This window comes from Nerophis ophidion, linkage group LG01 (genome assembly GCF_033978795.1).
Source record: "Nerophis ophidion isolate RoL-2023_Sa linkage group LG01, RoL_Noph_v1.0, whole genome shotgun sequence".
NCBI classification, from domain to species: Eukaryota; Metazoa; Chordata; class Actinopteri; order Syngnathiformes; family Syngnathidae; genus Nerophis; species Nerophis ophidion.
Genome location: NC_084611.1, coordinates 49745617 through 49770465, shown reverse-complemented (window position 1 = coordinate 49770465; position 24849 = coordinate 49745617). Strand labels below are relative to the sequence as shown.

Here is a 24849-nt window from a genome sequence, read left to right as displayed (position 1 = left end):
CAATGTTTGCTTGAGAAGTGGTGTAGCTAGTTTAGCCTTCTACTGTAAGACAAGAGTGTCACTGTAAATTGATTAACGTGGACCCCAACTTAAACAAGTTGAAAAACTTATTTGGAGTGTTACCATATAGTGGTAAATTGTACGGATTATGTACTGTACTGTGCGATCTACTAATAAAAGTTTCAATCAATGAAAAAAACCGTCCACCAGCAAAGTTATTATTTTCCTAAAAAAATACTTTTAATGGCAGGCTCGGTGCCTACTACTTATGGCAATGGAGGAGGCAATGTAATGCTAAGTAATAGCAGTAGGTTAAACATGTGAACAATAAGTTAACAATGTTAGCTTGAGTAGTTGTGTAAATAGTTTAGCCTTCTACTGTTTGACAATAGTGTCACCGTGAACTGATTAACGTGGACCCCGACTTGAAAAACTTATTCGGGTGTTACCATTGTGCAATCTACTAATAAAAGTTTCACACAATCAAAAAACCGTCCTCCAGCAAAGTAGGGATTTTCCTAAGAACTACTTTCAATGGCAGGCTCGGTGTCTACTATTCATGGCAATGGAGGAGGCAATGTAGCGGTAAATATTAACAGTAGGTTAGACATGTGTGAACGATAAGTTGGCAATGTTTACTTGAGTAGTTGTGTAGCTAGCTTAGCCTTCTACTGTTAAACAGTGTCACCGTCATCCAGCAAAGTAATGATTTCCCTAAAAATACTTTTTAATGGCGGGCTCGGTGCCTATTATTTATGGCAACAAATAATCAGTCTGTGTCACTTAGTGTGTAATACGCTCCAAAGTGAATCATTTAAACCCACTATACAAGTATTTTTTAGCGCTTCCATAGCGAGTTTACTGACAGATATATATTACAACTTTGTGCTACTTTATATTAGAAATGGCAACAGTGGAGGATGAATGTCCCATAACAAGAAGATAGAGAAAAATAAGATTATGACTATGGTGTCCACACAGACTATAAAGGCGGAAGCGCACAAATTTTGAGGACTTATGCAAGATCCCAAATACTCATCAGCAGGTACCAGAAGGTAAGCAAAGTTGATTTCGCATAATATTACGTAAGAAAATGCCAGATAATGTCTTACCTTATATACACACACCATAATAATACTCCTGTGTGAAGCACAGTACGTCTGACTATGGTAGCTGTAATGCTCCCACAATCCATCAAGCGGTGCGGCTTCATAGCTTACCAAAATCCTACTAAAAAATGTTGACAGATTTTTGAGTGCCTTGTATAATGTTCTATAGTCTCGATGGAACATTTAAAGTTTTGGTGTTGGCGTCATCATGCAGTCTACAAGTATCTCTTATGTGTGAACGCCGTCTACTAGTCACACTTATCGTTACGCCACAAAATAAAATAGCTTTGAGGTCGGTAAGCATGACAGAATAATTCCATACAATAGGCGTACCGGGTTCTAAGGCAGACTGTTGAGTTTTGAGAAAATGAGAGGAATTTAAGTGCGCCCTGTTGTCCGAAAAATTGGGTAGTAGTGTCTTCCATGTTTGTTTGCGAAATACAGTCAACTTCCTTTGTCTTCACTTTATCCAACTGCGCATGCAAGTGATGTCGGGGCCACTGTGGGGCCCACATTAGAGCTCGGGCGTGTTACACTGGAGTCTGATAAAGATCACATGTTACTTGTAGTTGAAACTGTCAGATGTTCCCACTAAAAGAGCTTCATCTAAATCACAATCTACCTTCACCCAAGCAGACTTTGATATCATGCCTTTGACATCATTTTAAAGAGGGTTGTAGGTTCGATCCCAGCTTCCACCGGCCTCGTCACGTCCGTTGTGTCCTTTGGCAAGACACTACACCCTTGCTCCTAATGGGTGGTGGTTAGGGCCTGGCGTGGCATGGCAATAGTGTCAAAGAGTTTAACCTAATCTAATCCATTTACACTTATAGTGTCAAAGCACTTCACCTAATCTAATCCATTTACACTTACAGTACTATTATAAATATCGCAACTCCAAAAGGGACAGGCGGTAGAAAATGGATGGACAACATAACATAAAGTGTTTATTTTCCAATTAAAAAAACATAAATGCTGTACTTTGGGAGGTTAGGGCTACTAGGGACACTTTAAACTAGCCTGAAATTGTTGCAATTTTTGCTGCAACTTTAAAAAAATAAAATAAAATAAAAAGCCGTGAAGAATTTTGTCATTTTAAGCTGCGACGGTCCCAAAAAAGCTGGTGGGAATGTTTGGTGCGTAAAGAAGGAAGTTCTTTCTTCTTCATGACGACCAGGAGGATTTGACTTCTCTCACAAGTTCAGGAGATGAAGGATTTTTGTCCCGCTTGCTGCTTGTTAACAGTGTGGAGAAACCTTATTACTGTACTTTTAATGTGCATTCTGCTGAGAAGGAGACTTTTCATGTCAAACATCAGCCATGGAAGTGAAATGTACTTCTTCTAAACACTCAATGTATTCATTAAAACACATTCTTTTATTGTTTTCAATCATTTGTAGATGTGTGATGGACTTTTTGAACCTTTTAATGTCTAAAGCGGCTCCAAACATTCACACGACTATTAATAATAACGTCATCATCATCATTATTATTATTATTATTATTGTGAGAATGTCCAATCATTCACACATATAAGATTCCACATTTAAAAGTGCCTATTTATTATTATTATTATTATTATTATTATTATTGTGTGAATGTCCAAGCATTCAAACATATAAGATTCTACACCAAAAATCACATATTTATTATTATTATTATTATTTTCATTATTATTATTGTGTAAGTATCCAATTAGTCACACATATGAGATTATACACCAAAAACAATCTATTATATTATTATTATTATTATTAGTATCATTACAATCATTCGCACATAAGATTCCACATTTAAAAAGTATATATTTATTATTATTATTGTTGTGTGAATATCCAAGCATTCACACATATAAGATTATACACCCCAAAAATTATTATTATTATTATTATTATTATTATTCATCCATCTTTTTTTTACCGCTTGTCCCTCTTGGAGTTGCGCAGGGTGCTGGAACCTGTTATTATTGTTAATAATAATAATAATAATAACAATATTATTATTATTGTGTGAGTATCCAATCATTCAAACATATAAGATTGAAAACCAAAAATCATATATTTATTATTATCATTATTTTTATAGTGTGAATTTCCAATTGTTCACACATATAAGATTCTACATAAAAATAATCTGTTTTATTATTATTATTATTATTATCATTATTAATATTGTAATGATCATTATTATTGTGTGAATGTCCAATTGTTCACACATATAAGATTATACACCAAAAATCATCTATTTATTATTATTATTGTTATTATAATTATTATTACTGTGTGAATGTCCAAACATTCACACATAAGATTGTGCATAAAAAAATCATCTATTTACTATTATTAGTATTGTTATTTTTCCGCTGCAAAAGTTTGTCGCGCTCCACAGCCCACAGTTTTCATCCAGTCGGAACCGTTCTCGTATCAAAACATTCAACTCGATCGGGAATGGTGAGCTTTAAAACAATATTCCAGATTACCCAGAATTCCTGGCTTTCTAAATTGGATGTCAAAGTTGACCAATTTGTGGGTTTATGTCCACAACCTTCTACTATCCAGGTGAGAGACACGATTTATCATCTAGGATGAACTTTCACTAATTTAGAGGCGATGCAGCAGCTCAATATGTCAATACAGCAGCATAAGCTAGTAAGCTTGCTAAAAGTAGTTGGTCTGCGTCAGCACTTATAATAACAATGACTAAAACTTGTTTATATTTAGGTCATGACGTGTACATGGAGTATTGTTGGCAATTTTTTTTTGTGGATTTTATGGGAGCAATAGACACAGTGATGTTAGCTGACTCTTGCTAGAGTTTATTTACGACTTGGAATGCATTAGACAAAGAAAAATGTTTTCTTGTCGTACACAAGGATTGTGAATGATAGACAAAACTCCCAAAAAAAGTGCTGTTCTTCTTTTGGAGGACTTTTTCAGTGTCATATTTGGGTGCAAATATTTGCCATTTGAAGGTTTCTAGAAGTGCGACGCTTAAAAAGTGTTGTTCATTTCTATTATTTGAGGGAAACATTTAACTGTTTTTCCTGTTGACACGCTGCACGCTCGTTAAAGCTCCAAGTGGATTTAGAGAGAGTCAAAACACTTGGAATGATTAAGCTTTGTGAGCGCTGAAGTGAAATTGCGTGGAGTCTTTAAATAAAAGGGCAGCAGCGCCTGTGGGCTTCACCTCCTGTGAAGGATGGAGGTGGGAGAGGAAAACTATTAAGACTTCATCGAAAAGGGTGGCAACATGAGAAGTTATGAGCTCATTGGGAGATTAACCTGCTTGGATTGAAGCGAAGGTGGAGGATCTTGCACAAATAACAAAGCAAACAAAGTACATCACATCCTCACACATGACATCATCTCTGCTCACCAACTAACATAGTAATGAGTACACATGACATAATCTCTACTCAGACTACCTCTAATTAGTCCTGTTGAACTAGATATGACCAATCCATCCAGTCCAAATGGACCAATTGATTGACTTAGATTGGTCAGATCTAGTCCAACTGGACCAATCGATTGAGTTAAATTAGTCAGATCTAGTCCAACTGGGCCAATCGATAGAGTTATTCGCTCGGATTGGTCAAATCTAGTCCAGTTGAACTAGATCTGAACAATCGAACCAGTCCAAATTGACCAATTGATCAAATGATTCACTTAGATTAAACAGATCAAGTCCAACTGAACCAATCGATCGATTTAGATTTGTCAGATCTAGTCCAACTGGACCAATCGATGGATTTATTCACTCATATTGGTCAGATCTAGTCCGGTTGAACTAGATCTGAACAATCAAATCAGTCCAAATGGACCAATCGATCAAATTATTGACTTTGATTAGTCAGATCTAGTCATACTTGCCAACCCTCCCGGATTTTCCGGGAAACTAACGAAATTCAGCGCCTCTCCCGAAAACCTCCCGGGAAAATTTTCTCCAGAAAATCTCCCGAAATTCAGGCGGAGCTGGAGGCCACGCCCCCTCCAGCTCCAAGCGGACCTGAGTGACGTGTCAACAGTCTGTTTTCACGTCCGCATTCCCACAGTATAAAGAGCGTGTCTGCCCAATGACATTATAGCTGTAGAATAATCGAGGGCGAGTTCTTGGTTTCTTATGTGGGTTTGTTGTTAGGCAGTTTCATTGAAGTCCTCCCAGCCCGGTAATAACACACAACAGCAGTCAGATTTTCGTCTGCCGTAAAGCAGTTCGTCTGCCGTAAGCTCCAATGTTGTGAACTTGTGACACTCTTAAACAGGACAATACCTCCATCTATTGTACATAAAATAAAATCGAATGTAGAATAGAATGTACTTTATTTAATTCAGCACCACAGTTTGCTCACAATAAACAATGATAATAATAAATAATATAATATATGTATAATATATAATATATGATTAATATAAATATATTCTACATATATTCTACATTTAAGTGCAGTCAAGGAACATATGCATTATACAGTCTGATGGCTGTCGGTATGAAGGACGTCCTGTGTCGTTCTGTGTTACATTTTGGGAGTCTGAGCCTTCCACTGAACGTGCTCATTCTCTCCGCAAGGTCCGGGTGTGGTGGGTGGGAGGTGTTATTCATAATGGCTAGGAGTTTTGCTAGACTTCTTCTCTGCTAGAGAGACTAACTGTGGTTAGAAAAATAGTGACAGAGAATAGAACAAAGATAGACATTTCAACCCTTAACCCAACAATGAGTAGATGAGTGTAATGTGTGTGTGTATATGTGTAAAAAAAAATGAACACTGAAATTCAAGTATTTCTTTTATTTATAGATATATAGCCCTGCCTTCCGCCCGATTGTAGCTGAGATAGGCGCCAGCGCCCCCCGCGACCCCAAAAGGGAATAAGCGGAAGAAATGAATGGATGGATGGATAGCTAGAATTCACTGAAAGTCAAGTATTTTATATATATATACATATATATATATATATATATATATATATATATATATATATATATATATATATGTATATGTATATTTAATATATATATATATTAAATATTTGACTCTTAACCACGCCCCCAACCACGGCCCTCGCTCCACCTCCCGAAATTTGAGGTCTCAAGGTTGGCAAGTATGGATCTAGTCCAACTGGACCAATCGATTGACTTATATTAGTCAGATCTAGTCCAACTGGACCAATCAATGGAGTTATTCACTCAGATTGGTGGGATCTAGTCTAGTTCAACTAGATCTGACCAATTAATCGACTTAGATCAGTCAGATCTAGTCCAACTGGACCAATCGATGGAGTTATTCACTCAGATTGGTCATTTCTAGTCCAGTTGAACTCGATATGAACAATCAATCCAGTCCAAATAGACCAATCGATCAACTTATCGACTAGTCAGATCAGTCAGATCTAGAACAACCATCAATTACTAGATCCGACCAATCAATCTAGTCCAACTGGACCAAACAATTGACAAGACTTCGATTGATTTGTCAGCTCTCATTCAAAAATAAATAAATAAATAAATGGGTTGTACTTGTATAGCGCTTTTCTACCTTCAAGGTACTCAAAGCGCTTTGACACTACTTCCACATTTACCCATTCACACACACATTCACACACTGATGGAGGGAGCTGCCATGCAAGGCGGTAACCAGCACCCATCAGGAGCAAGGGTGAAGTGTCTTGCTCAGGACACAATGGACGTGACGAGGTTGGTACTAGGTGGGGATTGAAACAGGGACCCTCGGGTCGCGCACGGCCACGCTCCCACTGCGCCACGCCGTCCCATGACGTCCCATCAGTTGGTCTGATCTAGTCCAGTTGAACTACACTTGATCAATCGATCTAGTGCAAATGCCAAAATCGACCGACTTCAATTGGTCAGATCTAGTCCAAAATCTGATTTGTCCGATCTCGTTCAGTTGAACTAGACTTGATTAATCAATATAATCCAAATGGACAAATCGATCGACTTAGATTGGTCAGATCTACTTCAACAATTGATTCGTCTGATCTCATTCACTTGAACTAGACTTGACTAATCGATTTAGTCCAAATGGACCAATCGATCGACTCACCGACTTAGATTGGTCTAATCTAGTACAGTTTAACTAGATCTGACCAATTGATCTAGTCGAAATGGACAAATCAATGGACAAGACAGCTCTAGTACAACGATCATTTGGTCTGATTTAGTCCAGTTGAACTAGGCCTGACCAATCAGTCTCGTCCAAGTGGACCATTCGATCGACTTATATTGGTCAGATCTAGTCCAACGATCAATTGGTCCGATCTAATTTTGTAAAACTCAACCTGTCCAATCAATTTTGTCCAACTGGACCAATCGATCGTCTTATTGACTTAGATTGGCCAGCTTGAGTACAACAATCAATTGGTTCGATCCAGTCCAGAAAATATGGACCAATCGATCAAACTGTTTACATAGAATGGTCAGATCTAGTGCAGTTAAACTAGATCTGACCAATCGGTCGACTTATCGACTGAGATTAGTCAGATCTAGTCCAACAGTCAATTGCTAGATCTGACCAATCAAGCTAGTCCAAATGGACAAATATATCGACGAGACTTAGATGGGTCAGCCCTAGTACAACGATCAGTTGGTCTGATCTGGTCCAGTTGAACTAGATGTGACCAATTGACCTCGTCCAAATGGACCAATTGATTGACTTAGTTAAGTTAAAAGTTAAAGTACCAATGATTGTCACACACACACACACTAGGTGTGGTGAAATTTGTTCTCTACATTTGACCGATCACCCTTCTTCACCTCCTGGGAGGATAGGGGAGCAGTGAGCAGCTACAATGGCCGCGCCCGGGAATCATTTTTGGTGATTTAACCCCCAATTCCAACCCTTGATGCTGATTGCCAAGCAGGGAGGTAATGGGTCCCATTTTTATAGTCTTTGGTATGACTCAGTCGGGATTTGAACCCACGACCTACCCATCTCAGGGTGGACACTCTAACCACTAGGCCACTGACTAGATTAGTCAGATCTAGTCCAACTGGACCAATCGATCGATTTAGATTAGTCAGATCTAGTCCAACTGGACTAATCGATTGAGTTATTCACTCAGATTGGTCAGATCTACTCCAACTGGACCAATCGATCGACTTATATTAGTCAGATCTACTCCAACTGGACCAATCGATCGACTTATATTAGTCAGATTTAGTCCAACTGGACCAATCGATCAATTTATATTAGTCAGATCTTGTCCAACTATACCAATCGATTGACTCAAATTGGTCAGATCTAGTCCAAAAATTAATTCGTCCATTCTCGTTCAGTTGAACCAGTTTCGATTAATCGATTTAGTCCTAATGGACCAATCGATCAACTTAGATTGGTCAGCTCTTGTACAAAGATCAATTGGTCCGATCTAGTCCAGTAAAACTAGATCTGTCCAACCAATTTAGTCCAACTGGACCAATCTATCGACTTAGAGTGGTCAGATCTAGCCCAGTTGAAGCAGATCCGAACAAATTAAGTATATGACAAACGCTTGTACAATCAGAACAATAACTCATGAAGTGTGATATCCAGTTCAACTGTACCCAAAGTCTGAATGGCAGGCCGGACTTTGGAGGTTGGAACCCAATGACAACAGAGCATGTCAACCAAGTTGTGTCTGAAGTCTGCGATTAAAAACATTGAACTTGTCTCTTCTTCCTCCCCCAGACTGAAGAAGAGACCATCCAGCCTGGAGTTGGACAAGAACTGAAGATGGCTGGTTAGCAACGGACTTCTGCAGGCGAAGAGAACGTCCAAAAAGGAAGAGAGAAGGAGGGAAGAAGAAGAAGAGTGTGTGTATATATATATATACATATATATATAGATCCATATATATGTATGTATATGTATATATAGAAGTGCAGACTGGTTCTCATCTTCTCATCTCCACGGCAACTGCACAGACTTCTGGGAGGAGAGCTGGCAGAGTGTTGGAGCGGAGAAGAAGCCAATGAAGCAACGTTGTTCATGATGCTCTCTTCCTCTTACCCGACACTTTTGACTCTCTTCTGGTTCACCTTTTAGAGCAACACCTTTTATTTATTTTGTGTCACATTGACACAAACGCGAACCGCGTCCTCAAACTGATACAACCAACCGGCGATTCCTCTGCCGGGGACCCCCTCACCCCCCTTTTGTCGCCTCACCCTGCCGTCCTTCCTGCGAGTGACTTCCTGTGCCCGCCCGCCCTTCACCCGAGGCTATGAGAGGAGGAGTCCAGTCCCAGCCGCTCACTCCATCATGCCAGCTGTGAAGAGCAGAGAGGAGATCCGGGCTGGCGATGTTCAAGGTAGGCTGCGGTTGTTAAATACACACTCCTATACCCGTCAAGTTGTCACCTTGTGTAAATGGTAAATAAAAAGAGAATACAATGATTTGCTAATCCATTTCAACTTATATTCAATTGAATAGACTGCAAAGACAAGATATTTCATGTTCTTTTTTTTTTGCAAATCAAGAATTCAGAATGTAATGGCAGCTACACATTGCAAAAAATGCATTTTTACCAGTGTGTTACATGGCCTTTCCTTTTAACAAACCTCAGTAAAGGTTTGGGAACTGAGGAGACACATTTTTGAAGTGGAATTATTTCCCGTTCTTGGTTGATCTACAGCTTAAGTTGGTCAACAGTCTCCCGCCTCATATTTTAGCCTTCACATATTTTCAATGTCTGGGCTATAGGCAGGCCAGTCTAGTACCCGCACTCTTTTACTACGGAGCCACTCTCTTGTAACACGTAGCCTGGCATGGTCTTGCTGGAATAAGCAGGGGCATCCATGATAACGTTGTTTGGATTGCTCCAAAAGCTGTATGTACCTTTCAGCATTAATGGTGCCTTCACAGAAGTGTAAGTTACACATGCTTTTTAACCTTTTTGAACAAGTCGTGCACGCTTTTATTTGGAGTGGTCTGGACTACCGCAAATGAACTTTATGCTGGCATTAGCCAAAAAGGTCTCTCTCGGTTGCAGTTTGTCCAGAACGCGGCAGCACAACGTTTGGCAGGGGCCAGGAAACGCCAGCAAATAACCCCAATCCTTGAGAGTTTGCACTGGCTCCGTTCCTTTTAGAATTGATTTTAAAACGTTGCTCTTTTTTTTTAAAACTGCACATGGACTGGCACCTCATTATTTTGGCAATGGTGGCGCCCGGAAGGGCTGCGACATCGAGGAGCTCTTGCTAAATATGGAACGTTTGGCAGAAATACCGGACAATTCTGCAAACCTTATGGCTGGCTCACATCGTGGTCACTCCGTGATCACGTACGACCGCCAGACACTTCTGGATGTGGACATATCGGACCGTTTTGGACTGATAGACGCGTGCTACATCCAGCGGCCTGTGAAGCAGGGGAGTATAGTAGCAGCGGGGGCTGTCTACGGAGCAGACGCCAGCGGTGTGATCGGAAACGCGGATGCCGAGCGGGGCTAAAAACAAAGCAGAAGGCTAATCCCCACAGAACACCACTTCCCTCCATCCTGAAGCCGGATTTAAATGGAAGATGCGAGACTACTGGTCTGGGTAAGGAGTCAGTTAAATTAGAACAAGTTTTTTCTGCTTTGATTGTTTCAGAGTTGGACATGTGTTCTACTGAGGTGGCAAACTATGATGCGTTCAGTTTATCAAAGCAACAAACAAACAATCGGAAAATTCCCGTTGTATCAATTCCTAGATATGGTCGTAATTATACTAAATGCACTGGGCATAATAAACACAACATTATTAATATTGCTATCACGGATAATTTGATCAAAAATTCCCTAAAACAGCCCATTACCTAAAATATAGGTTTTTTAAACATAAGATCATTGTCTCCCAAAACGTTGTTAGTTAATGATATTATCAGAGACAACAATCTTAACGTCATCGGTCTCAGCGAAACCTGGCTTAAACCAAACGACTTTTTTGCGCTAAATGAGGCATGTCCTCCTAACTTTACACATGTATTGCCCGTCCTCTTAAAAGGGGTGGGGGGGTCGCACTAATATACAACGAAAACTTTAACCTTAGTCCTAACATAAATAATAAATATAAATCGTTTGAGGTGCTTACTATGAGGTCTGTCACACCGCTGCCTCTACACCTGGCTGTTATCTACCACCCCCCAGGGCCCTATTCGGACTTTATCAATGAATTCTCAGAGTTCGTTGCTGATCTAGTGACATTCGCCGATAATATAATCATAATGGGGGACTTTAATATCCATATGAATACCCCATCGGACCCACCGTGCGTTGCGCTCCAGACTATAATTGATAGCTGTGGTCTCAAACAAATACTAAATGAACCCACGCATCGCAAAGGTAATATGATAGACCTAGTGCTTGTCAGGGGTATCACCGTTTCCAAAGTTACGATACTCCCATATACTAAAGTATTGTCCGATCATTACCTTATAAAATTCGAGGTTCAGACGCATGTTCGTCAAAATAATAATAATAATAACTGCTATAGCAGCCTAAACATTAATACGGCCACAACGACAACTCTTGCTGACCTACTGCCCTCAGTAATGGCACCATTCCCAAAATATGTGGGCTCTATTGATAACCTCACTAACAACTTTAACGACGCCCTGCGCGAAAAGATTGATAATATAGCACGGCTAAAGTTAAAAAAGGCTCCAAAAAGCGTACCCCGTGGTTTACAGAAGAAACTAGAGCTCAGAAATTATTATGTAGAAAGCTGGAACGCAAATGGCGCACGACTAAACTTGAGGTGCACCATCAAGCATGGAGTGATAGTTTAATAACTTATAAACGCATGCTTACCTTAGCTAAAGCTAAATATTACTCAAATCTCATCCACCGTAATAAAAACGATCCTAAATTTTTGTTTAGTACGGTAGCATCGCTAACCCAACAAGGGGACCGCTTCCAGTAGCTCCACCCACTCAGCTGATGACTTTATGCAATTCTTTAGCAAGAAAATTGAAGTCATTAGAAAGGAGATTAAAGACAATGCGTCCCAGCTACAACTAGGTTCTATTAACACTGATACGATGGTATATACGGCGGGTACTGCCCTCCAAAATAGTTTCTCTCGTTTTGAGGAAATAACATTAGAGGAATTGTTACAACGTGTAAATGGAATAAAACAAACAACATGTTTACTTGACCCTCTTCCTGGGAAACTGATCAAGGAGCTCTTTGTATTATTAGGTCCATCAGTGCTAAATATTATAAACTTATCACTTTCCTCAGGCACTGTTCGCCTAGCATTCAAAAAAGCGGTTATTCATCCTCTTCTTAAAAGACCTAACCTCGATCCTGACCTCATGGTAAACTACTGACCGGTGTCTCACCTTCCCTTTATTTCAAAAATCCTCGAAAAAATTGTTGCGGAGCAGTTAAATGAACATTTAGCGTCTAACAATCTATGTGAAACCTTTCAATCCGGTTTCAGGGCAAATCACTCCACGGAGACAGCCCTCACAAAAATGACTAATGATCTATTGCTAACGATGGATTCTGATGCGTCATCTATGTTGCTGCTCCTCGATCTTAGCGCTGCTTTCGATACCGTCGATCATAATCTTTTATTGGAACGTATCAAAACACGAATTGGTATGTCAGACTTAGCCCATGTCTTGGTTTAACTCTTATCTTACTGATAGGATGCAGTGCGTCTCCCATAACAATGTGACCTCGTACTACGTTAAGGTAACGTGTGGAGTTCCCCAGGGTTCGGTCCTTGGCCCTGGACTCTTCAGCATCTACATGCTGCCGCTAGGTGACATCACACGCAAATACGGTGTTAGCTTTCACTGTTATGCTGATGATACCCAACTCTACATGCCCCTAAAGCTGACCAACACGCCGGACTGTAGTCAGCTGGAGGCGTGTCTTAATGAAATTAAACAATGGATGTCCGCTAACTTTTTGCAACTCAACACCAAAAAAACGGAAATGCTGATTATCGGTCCTGCTAGACACCGACCTCTATTTAATAATACACCTCTAACATTTGACAACCAAACAATTAAACAAAGCGACTCGGTAAAGAATCTGGGTATTATCTTCGACCCAACTCTCTCCTTTGAGTCACACATTAAAAGCGTTACTAAAACGGCCTTCTTTCATCTCCGTAATATCGCAAAAATTCGCTCCATTTTGTCCACTAAAGACGCTGAGATCATTATCCATGTGTTTGTTACGTCTCGCCTCTACTACTGTAACGTATTATTCTTGGGTCTCCCCATGTCTAGCATTAAAAGATTACAGTTGGTACAAAATGCGGCTGCTAGACTTTTGACAAGAACAAGAAAGTTTGATCATATTACACCTGTACTGGCTCACCTGCACTGGCTTCCTGTGCACTTAAGATGTGACTTTAAGGTTTTACTACTTACGTATAAAATACTACACGGTCCAGCTCCATCCTATGTTGCCGATTGTATTGTACCATATGTCCCGAGAAGAAATCTGCGTTCAAAGGATTCCGGCTTATTAGTGATTCCCAAAGCCCAAAAAAAGTCCGCGGGCTATAGGGCGTTTTCATTTCGGGCTCCAGTACTCTGGAATGCCCTCCCGGTAAAAGTTCGAGATGCTACCTCAGTAGAAACATTTAAGTCTCACCTTAAAACTCATTTGTATACTCTAGCCTTTAAATAGACTCCCTTTTTAGACCAGTTGATCTGCCGTTTCTTTTCTTTTTCTCCTATGTCCCACTCTCCCTTGTGGAGGGGGTCCGGTCCGATCCGGTGGCCATGTACTGCTTGCCTGTGTATCGGCTGGGGACATCTCTGTGCTGCTGATCCGCCCCCGCTTGGGATGGTTTCCTGCTGGCTCCGCTGTGAACGGGACTCTCGCTGCTGTGTTGGATCCGCTTTGCACTGGACTCTCGCGACTGTTTTGGATCCATTATGGATTAAACTTTCACAGTATCATGTTAGACCCGCTCGACATCCATTGCTTTCCTCCTCTCCAAGGTTCTCATAGTCATCATTGTCACCGACGTCCCACTGGGTGTGAGTTTTCCTTGCCCTTATGTGGGCCTACCAAGGATGTCGTAGTGGTTTGTGTTGTGGTTTGTGCAGCCCTTTGAGACACTAGTGATTTAGGGCTATATAAGTAAACATTGATTGATTATATCTCGGACATCATCCAAACTTACAATCGCGCGCTCTGAGGTACGAGAGCCAGCTCCAGCTAGTGGTGCCCAAGACCAGACTTAAAACGAGGGGAGACAGGGCCTAAGCTCTGGAACACTCTGCCCCTCCATATTCGAACTGCTCCCACAGTGGAGTGTTTTAAGTCTCGTATTAAGACCCATTTTTATTCTCTGGCTTTTAACACCTAGTGAGTTGTATGATCCTCGGTTGCCCTCTGTGTTTTAAAATTTTGATTTCTATTTACTGTTGTAATTGGTTTCACCCTTAAAATCGTTTAAATCATATTTATTAGGAACCGAATGTCCCTTCGGGACAGAGGACCCTATTGAATTTCTAAGGTTTTATTATTATTCTTTATTATACCGCCGCCTCTTTGAGCTGTAATTTGACCCCCTTAACAAGCTTCAAAACTCACCAAATCTGACACACACATCAGGACTGGCGAATATTGCGATCTAGCTAAAAACCCAAAACCCAAAACTCAAAAATGCGCTCTAGCGCCCCCTAGGAAGAAAACACAGACAACATTGTCTGTAACTTCCAGTAGGAATGTCGTAGAAACATGAAACAAAAACCACTACGTAGGTCAAAGTTTGACCTATATTTCATACACTCACAATACACTCACATCCCCCGGCTAAAATCAACAGGAAGTTTGCTATTCGCACTTCAATACAAAAGTTGGCTAAAAAATTTCACTTTTTTTCAAACATAATCTCCACTGAGGCCGTTTGTCGTTTCGGCTTCAAACTACCACAGGAAAAATATTGAACCCTTCTGAATAAAAGTTGTTGAAATAGTTTTAACCACTGCCAAGGTTTTGATTTTATCAGCCTTCAAAGAAAAGCTGCGCTGAAAACCATCAAAGATGGCCACCATGCGCAGACACAGTGAGGGAGACGTTTTTTTTCCCTACCGTCTGCTGCTGTTGCGCACGCACCAACATTCATGAGGGAGAGGCTGTGATCGTGTATACCAAGATGGCTGCCAGGTGCCGTAGCTAAGCGGGTATGTTTTAAAGTTTTCGTTTGCCTGCATATCGTAAAAACAACCGTCCGACATTCTTTATTTTGGGTACTTACATATGGTGCCTGACTGTTGTGGCGTATCTGCACTTTTTATGCTACAGTAAAGACAATGAATGGTCCTGTTTTGAATTTTATCAGCCTTCAAAGAACCGCTGCGCTTAAAAACATTTCTAAGATGGCCGCCGTGCGCTCACACAGAGAGCTAGACGTTTTTTTTCTTTTTTTTCTTCCTACCGCTCCCAGTATGTAATCTTATAAATGGCATAAACGCGCCAGTGACACAATATTTGAATAATATTAAAACTAGTTGTGCTTCGCCCTCGTGTGAAATATTTGTTAAGATGGCTGCCGGCTAGCTAACGCTTATCCGGGCTTGGGTCGTGGGGGCAGCAGCCAAAGCGGTCCCGTCCATCGCTGCTTGCAGCTTTAACTTGATATTGTTTTTATATTGGTTTTATATGTATTTATTTATTATTTATTTAATTTTTTTGTTTTTATTCAGTAATTGGTGGAGCTCAGGATAGTATTTGAATGTTGTTTTTAATATTGTTGTGCAGCACTTTGGAAACCTTTTGTTGTTTAAATGTGCTATACAAATAAATAAATGATAAATGGGTTGTACTTGTATAGCGCTTTTCTACCTTCAAGGTACTGAAAGCGCTTTGACACTACTTCCACATTTACCCATTCACACACACATTCACACACTGATGGAGGGAGCTGCCATGCAAGGCGCCAACCAGCACCCATCAGGAGCAAGGGTGAAGTGTCTTGCTCAGGACACAACGGACGTGACGAGGTTGGTACTAGGTGGGATTTGAACCAGGGACCCTCGGGTTGCGCACGGCAACTCTCCCACTGCGCCACGCCGTCCCCTAAATAAAGTGGACTGGATTGGATGCCTTGGCCACTAACACACCCCCATACCATCACACATGCTGCCTTTTACACTTTGACCCTAGAACAGTCTGGATCAGGGGTCGGCAACCTTCAGCATACAAAGAGCCATTGGAGCTAATTTCCCCCCACATAAAACCCACCTAGAGCCACGAACTCTGTTAGATTCCTAAAATGACGATAACACCACTTTTAGTTTCCTTACACGTGTGCTGTAGGACTTATGAAATCAAACACTTATTTTAATTATTTCTGGATATAACGAAGCAAATTATTTAGAACATTATAAACAAAATCCACTGTTCCTTCCCTTATTAATAAAAAATAAATAAAAATCAACTCATTCCAATATTCTGAAGGCACATTTATTTGACAAAAATTGAAAACAACTACCTAGTCATCAATAAAAACAGCAAATTAATAAAAATGTAAGTAAATAAAATGTTTCTATTTTCTGATGCTTCTATTACTAGGGCTTGACCGCTAAAAACGATTCAATTGCATGGCAGCAAGAGATGTCGCAGAAGGGCTGTGGCATACATTTCCGTCGACAATATGTTCAAATGTGTTTTGTTTTCCTATGACAAGATCCCAGAACTCTCCAAAATAACGACTGTTCAATTCAAATGAACTACCATATTTTCTTGAATTGCCGCCGGGGCGCTAATTAATTTAAAACCTCTTCTCACTCCGACGTTGACCAAAGGCATGCAGTAAAGGCAAGCATGCACTAATTATTTTTAAACCTCTTCTCACCCCGGCACTTACCAAAGGCATGCGGTAAATTTAGGCCTGCACTTATACATTTGAGTGTGATGTAAGGATACCATCATGAAAAGCACATTTAATAAAAAAAACGTTATTATGGTCTTACCTTTCTTTACTTATAAATGAAGTCCATGCGCAGCTCTTTCTGATCAAAAGCATCGAAAACTTGTTTATAAAAGTCTTCCTTATCTTTCTTCAGTTTGAAAAGTCTCTCTGTCTCGATGGAGATCTTCCTTTATTACCTCCTGTTTCGATTGAAAGTCCAGTTTAGAAAACAGTTTTATTTTGGATATGTAATCCTTCATGTTAAAAGTGCAAGCGAGAGGAAAAAATAAACGATCGCTGCTCACTCTTGCTGCTTGTTGTCACTTCTTCTGCAGCCGAGTTGTCACAAGAAGGATCACTAGCGCCCTCTACCACCAGGAGGCGGGAGTCATTTAATGACTCATATTCGACACACGCAGCTATGGTATATTAATAAAACATAGCTGCTTACTGTTCTTTTTAGAATATTCAATACCTTGGACCTTAAATCCTACTAAATAGCTCTGAATCTTCTTCCCTTTATGCGATTTCAAATTATTGAAATCAGCCTCCTCCATTTTGAAAATGATGACAGGTGTAGTGTCACTCGTGACGTGACGAGTTTGACCCGGCGGAAATTCTAGGCATATGCTAATTATTTGGCAAAACGAGTTTGACCCGGCGTTAATCCTGATCCGGCGGTAATGCTAAGCATGCGCAAATTATTTTGCGAAACGAGTTTGACCCGGCAGTAATTTTAGGCAGGCGCATACTATATACCCGGCGGCAATTCAAGGAAATATGGTAACTAAATAAAATGACATATAATAGATGATGTAACCATTATTTGTAGCCTTGGCGGAGGCATGAAAGAGCCGCATGCGGCTCCAGAGCCGCGGGTTGCAGACCCCCGATCTGGATGGTTCTTTCCCTCTTTGGTCTGGAGGACACAACAGCCACAGTTTCTAAAAGCAATTTGAAATGTGGTCTTAACACTTTTCCACTTTGCATCAGTCCATCTTAGATGAGCCTGGGCCTAGCAAAACCGGCGGCGTTTCTGGGTGTTGTTGATACATGGCTCTGGCTTCGCATAGTAGAGTTTTACCTTGCACTTACAGATGTAGCGACCAACTGTACTTACTGACAGTGGTTTTCTGAAGTGTTCTTGAGCCCATGTGATGATATCCTATACACACTGACGTCTCTTTTTGATGCAGTACCGCCTGAGGGATCCAAGGCGCGTAATATAATGGCTTACCTGCAGTGATTTCTCCAGATTCTCTGAACATTTTGATGATATTACGGAACGTAGATGGTGAAATCCCTAAATTCCTTGCAATAGCTGGTTGAGAAATGTTGTTCTTAAACAATTTGCTCAGGAATTTGTTGACAAAGTGGTGACCCTCGCCCCGTCCTTGTTTGTGAATGACTGAGAATTTCCTGGACGCTGCTTTTATAGCCAATCATGGCACCCACCTGTTCCCAATTAGCCTGTTCACCTGTGGGATGTTCCAAATAAGTCTTTGATGAGCATTCCTCAACTTCCTCACTCTTTTTTGCCACTTGTGCCATCTTTTTTTAAATATGTTGCAGGCATCAAATTCCAAATGAGCTAATATATGCAAAAAATAACAAAGTTTTCCAGTTCAAATGTTAAAAATATTGTCTTTGCAGTCTATTCAATTGATTATAAGTTGAAAAGGATTTGCAAATCATTGTATTCTCTTTTTATTTACCATTTACACAACATGACAACTTCACTGCTTTTGGCTTTTGTACAATCTCTCTCTCTCATTGTTGGTCGACATTTGATTTATTATTTTGTCCTCTTTTAGGCCCTTGTGAGTGTTTTCAGTTTTTATTTCCTTCCGAGCTACTATGTTCAACAATTAAAGTTTGTCTAAGTCTAATTAGGTTTGTCCCGAAACCAATATTTTGGTACCAGTACTGGTACCGAAATGTATTCTAAATAGAGGTGACCACAAAAAATGTCATTATTGGCTTTATTTCAACAAAAAAACTCATTATAAGTTAAACATATGTTTATTATTGAAATCCAATAACTGTAGAAGGCTCAGCTAGCTACACAACTACTCAAACTAACATTGCTAACTTATCATACACACATATTGTGATATATTAAGTCCTTCAATAAAATGTTGAACATACTAGACACCTTGTCTTTTAATAGTAAGTAAACAAACAAAGACTCCTAATTAGTCTGCAGTAACATATTGTGTCATTTATACACCTATTTTGTACACATTATAAAGGACAAACTGTAAAAAATTGATTATTGATCCACTTGTTCACTTACTGTTAACATCTGCTTATTTTCTGTTTCAACATGTTCTATCTACTCTTCTGTTCAAATGTAATAATCACTTATTCTTCTCTTCTTTGATACTTGACATTAGTTTTGGATGATATCACACATTTAGGTATCGATCCGATACCAAGTAGTTACAGGATCATACAATAAAATATAATAACTAATAAACCAATACTGATGGAGAAATACTGATATAAAGGGTAGGTGTCATGCTGTTTTATGTTTTAACATGTTCTATCTACACTTCTGTTCAAATCTATTCTTCTCTTCTTTGATACTTTACACTAGTTTTGGATGATACCACAAATTTAGGTATCGATATAAAACCAAGTAGTTACAGGATCATACATTGGTCATATACAAAGTCCTCATGTGTCCAGGGACATATTTCCCGATTTTATTAACATAATATCAGAGGTGGGTAGTAACGCGCTACATTTACTCCATTACATCTACTTGAGTAACTTTTGGGATAAATTGTACTTCTCAGAGTAGTTTTTATGCAACATACTTTTACTTTTACTTGAGTATATTTATAGAGAAGAAACGCTACTTTTACTCCGCTCCATTTATTTACAATCAGCTTGCTACTCGCTACTTTTTTTATCGATCTGTTAATGCACGCTTTGTTTGTTTTGATTTTTTTCAGACACACATTCAAAGTAGGCTCTACGCATGCCTGCGTTTCACCAATCACATGCAATCACTGGTGACGTTGGACCAATCAAACAGAGCCAGGCGGTCACATAACCGTCACACGTACATTCCGACTTAAACGTGTTGACAAACTTATTGGGGTGTTACCATTTAGTGGTCAATTGTAGGGAATATGTACTGTACTGTGCAATCTACTAATAACATTTTCAATCAATCAATCAAAAGTGTAAAGGAAAAAAGACACTTTTTGAAAGATAGGAATCTGTGTTAAACATGCATGTATATTCATTAAAACACCTTTAACATGTGAACAAAAACGGCAAAATAAATATAAATTATATACTGTATATATAAATGTGTATATATATGTATATGTGTGTGTGTGTGTATGTGTATGTGTGTATATATATATATATATATATATATACTGTATATATATATATATATGATATGTGTGTGTATGAATATGTATATATGAGGTAGATCACATCGACTTGGTCATTTATTAAGTAATTGATTCAAGTTGAAAAACTTATTGGGGTGTTACCATTTAGTGGTCAATTGTATGGAATATGTACTCTACTGTGCAATCCACTAATACAAGTTTCAATTAATCAATGAATGCCTACTGAGCCTATCGTGCTGTTAAGTTATTGTGGCTCAATTTGCCTTAATATTTTGTATTTTAATTTATTATTATTTAATATATATTATTTTTTTAGTTGATGAAGAGATATTCCTGGCTCTGAAATTTCTCATTGCTATTTTCATGTTTTTGTGCATTATTTGTTGCCGTAATCATTAAACGAACAGGTTACTCATCAGTTACTCAGTACTTGAGTAGTTTTTTCCCAACATTTTACTTTTACTCAAGTAAATATTTGGGTGACTACTCCTTACTTTTACTTGAGTAATACATCTCTAAAGTAACTGTACTCTTACTTGAGTACAATTTCTGGCTACTCTACCCACCTCTGCATAATATACAGGTTTTGTGATGATGAAAAATAAAGATGTAAATGTAGTGGCTTCGACTAGATATGCTATTGTACTTGGTATCATTACAGTGGATGTCACGTGTAGATCCACCCATGGCGTTTGTTTACATTCAGGGTCCTAGTTGGCTGTTAGCGGTGAGCTATTGTATCCTCCTACGGTGTGTGGTGAAGCATGTTTAGCTACTCCTCGTCCTCCAGTGATAATGCTACTGGTAATAAAACATACTTTATTTGTCGCCATGGAGAACAGGATTAGTGACCTAGAAGTAGCTAAAACACTAGCTAGCTAGCCATGTTTTAAAGCATCTCTTCCTGAGGGTGTTTCAGTCCTATATCTTGACTTTTTACATCGAAATGCGTCCATTCTCCCTTTTCTGTTTACACACTGTGTCTGCTTGTAAGTACCTAGTGTGTGCGCGCTGCCGAACATGCTCCTCTGCTCGTAAAACGTGCAATGTCACCACGTGACGACGGCGCGCCGTCATGCCTGTTAAAAACAGACAGAGAACCGGTACTTTATAGAAGCGGTATAGTACCGATTATGATTTATTAGTATCGCAATACTTTACTAGTACAACGATACTAAGTTTAAGTTCGCTAACTAGCAAAGCGCATTGCTTTAACTCTATTGTTTTAAAGCCAAAACACATACATTCTCCTTCTTCTGTCTCCACACTGTTTCCGCTTGTAAGTGTTCGGTGTGTGTTTGTTGACTCACATGTGCAATAGCATTAACATTTTTTTGTTTAGTACCTGTAGTTTTTAAAGGCAGTACAGTACCTTTTTCGATGAACGAAACCAGAGAAACCAAACATGTGGAACCAGGTTAAAAACACATCATCAAAACATTAGAATGTACTTATTAAAAAAATGTTCTTAAGCTAAATATTTAATTTCACTACCGGGACTCGGCCAAAGCCACCTTACTCGTCTGCTCTGCCGGGGCAGGTGCGTCGATAATATGTGACAGAGGGGGAAAAAGGCAGACAGCTATTAGTTCCGCCTCTAACTACCCTGCATTATTGATAAGAACCAAGAATACAAGCACAGGTTTTACTTAATATGGGATGCCATTATTGTTGTAATGCTGAGGTCAGTCCCGCAGTCAACAGACTTGTACCTCAAATAATATTGGTGGAAAACTTTTTTGCCAACCAGTAATTATAGTCTGCAAAGGATGTGTCGGTGCTGTCTAGAGCTCGGCAGAGTAACCGTGTAATACTCTTCCATATCAGTAGTAGTGTTGTGTCGTTCGAACGAACTACTCTTTTGAGTGAATGTACTGAACCGACTCACTTCATGAACTAATTAGTTCCTTTCTCAGTTCAGTTGAGCTCCGCCGCGACCATGCCGGTATGAGTGGAACTGGCGCATTTTGTGACTCACTGAACCCCTCGACGTCGGCGAACGACGCAGCCAGCTACTCATCATGGGGGTGGGGGGAAGGACTGAGCGAACGATTCGTTCATCGCGGATTAACGACATGAATCACTCAGTGAATGACAACGCTCTCGCTCTCTGCTCTGCTTGCCCCAATGCCGCGAGTGATTCTCCTCCCATCGCGGGGATATGTTTCATGCCATTGGCATCCGTTCTCCATTCATTCTCCATGCTAACGGCTAATGTTGACTCAAGCCACATGAAAAAAAGCTATTTATTTTCTTTTTTATTGCATATTTAAGTTGATATTTCCATTTTTATATTTTCAAATATAAGCTACAGAAATTTTAGTTTTAATGTTGGCATTTATGGCACTTGGTTTAATATTTGTTTTGTTTTATTTAAGGTAGCCTATTTATTTTCTTTTTGTTTGCACATTTAAGTTGATATTTTCTTTGTTAAATATTGAAACGTAGCCTACAGAACATTTAGTTTTTATGTTGGCATTTCTGGCTCTTAATTTATTTGTTTGATTTTGAAGGTATTTATTTTCTTTTTGTTTGCATATTTAGGTTTACATTTTCTTTGCTACAGACCATTTAGTTTTTATGTTGGCATTTGTTAAGGGTTTCTTAATTTAATTATTGTTCTTGCACTAAACAAACGAGGCCTATTTATTTAACTGTTGATTTCAAGCATTTTAGTAGGCTATTACTATTTTTTTTATTTCCCACTTTTATTTATTTCTTATTTTCATTTCAGTGCAATAAAACATATTTAACAACCAAGACATTTAGTCACACTTAGTTTATTGGACAGGCAGGAAACGCACACACGGTGTTTTTAAAAGTAACAGAATCTCTACTACAGGTGCAATGTCTGTTTTGCGAACATCAAGGGGAGTCTGTCAGGGCAGAGAGCGATTCACGTCTGTCGCCCTCTAGCCCACAGAACTGTAGCTGAGTGATTCAGGTTCGCTTCACGAACTTACAAGAACTGACTGGTTGTCGCTGAGGACATGATTCAGGAACGCACTCACTCACTCATTCAGAATCAGGACTCGCAATACGCGAACCTACTGACACAGAGAACTGACTGTGTCGCGGAGGAGGACATCACATTGAAGCTCTCGTTCAGTCACTGCAAGCGTCGTTCATTGGGTGCTGAGGGTTTGTGTCGTTCGCAAACTGACACACACCGAGATCTGCCGCTGGGGAAGCTGTTACTGACTGACTCATGATTCGCCGACCTGCTCACAGAACTGCTGCTGCAGAAGTGATTCAGGTTCACGTCTGCCTGGTGTACTGCATGCACAGAGCTGTGTAGGGACTCGCGTTCACCCTATTTGCTGCTTTTCCCGTGAATTTCTGCACTGTACTGTACTACAGTACACTACAGAAAATTACCCAAAACAGATTTAGGACGGAAATTAGCCACTACAAAAGTGCAAACAAGTCAGGGTGTGATGTGTCAGGTGGTAATAGTACACCTACTTTGAGACAAGAGCTATGGTCATACACGCTTGCTTATGCTTTAAAGTCATATCCAACATCTGCCACAACGACTTTTTACTGTCAATTGAGTTTATTTTTTTAATGATTTCTGCTGGTGGTGTGCCTTCGCATTTTTCCAACGCAAAAAGAGGGACTTTGCTCAAAAAAGGTTGAAAAACACTGGTCCAGACGCCGTGTTTATTGTGTGTTTTCGTCTGTTGAGATAAGAGACAACATGAAGGCGCTGACTTCACGTGGGAAACTGGGTCTTCAGTCTTGACAGGACTCGGGAGTTTAACAGTAGTTGCAGGAACTTGCACAGTGCCAGGACTTCAGTATCTAGTCGATAGAAAAGCGCTATAGAAATCTATAAAATCATTATAATTATTAAAAGGGTCATATTAGGTTTTTGTTCCACATTTAAGACGTCCTTGTGGTCTACATAATGTTAAGGTCTTGGTCAAGTGGGGGTGACCCCAGGATGAGGAAAAGGGAGACAAGGTGGAATTACCCAAAACAAATAAATAATAATAATTAGACAAAAAGGGATAATAACTAAGGGCGATGGAGCAGAAATGCACACCATGAAATCTGGAATAAATAGGTTCCTCAGAGGTCGGCAGGAGAAAGGGCCAGGGCATACTGAGCAGGGCAAGAGTCCAACAAAATGAATCCTTTTACCTCAGGGGGATTAGGAAATAAACATACAAGAGGTTAGGGAATTGAAGACAAAGTAGCGAAAACATACCAGGTCTGGTGAAGCAGGTGCATGCACGAGATGAGGCCTGGATACAATAACCGGCAAAGCCAAGCTGATAGTGACGAGCCTAAATACTGGTGTGCTAATTGTGAGCAGGTGCGCCTCAATATATATAAATATATATATATATATATATATATATATATATATATATATATATATATATATATAAAGGGTATTTCTGTCTGTCATTCCGTCAGACTTTTTTTCCTTCTACGGAAGGTTTTTTGTAGAGAATAAATGAAAAAAAAACACTTAATTGAACGGTTTAAAAGAGGAG

General features: G+C 39.6%; 1 protein-coding gene across 4 annotated transcripts in view; it reads left to right on the top strand.

Annotated features, from left to right (window-relative positions):
* The window catches only part of grin2bb (glutamate receptor, ionotropic, N-methyl D-aspartate 2B, genome duplicate b), a 308114-nt gene that overhangs the window by 20771 nt on the left and 262494 nt on the right, over positions 1–24849 (top strand). For all 4 annotated transcript variants that reach the window (XM_061906010.1, XM_061905985.1, XM_061905994.1 and 1 more), the window contains exon 2: positions 8788–9409. In XM_061906010.1, the coding sequence (XP_061761994.1) occupies positions 9401–9409 (9 nt within the window). In that variant the 5' untranslated portion in view covers positions 8788–9400. The remainder of the gene's footprint in view (positions 1–8787; positions 9410–24849) is intronic.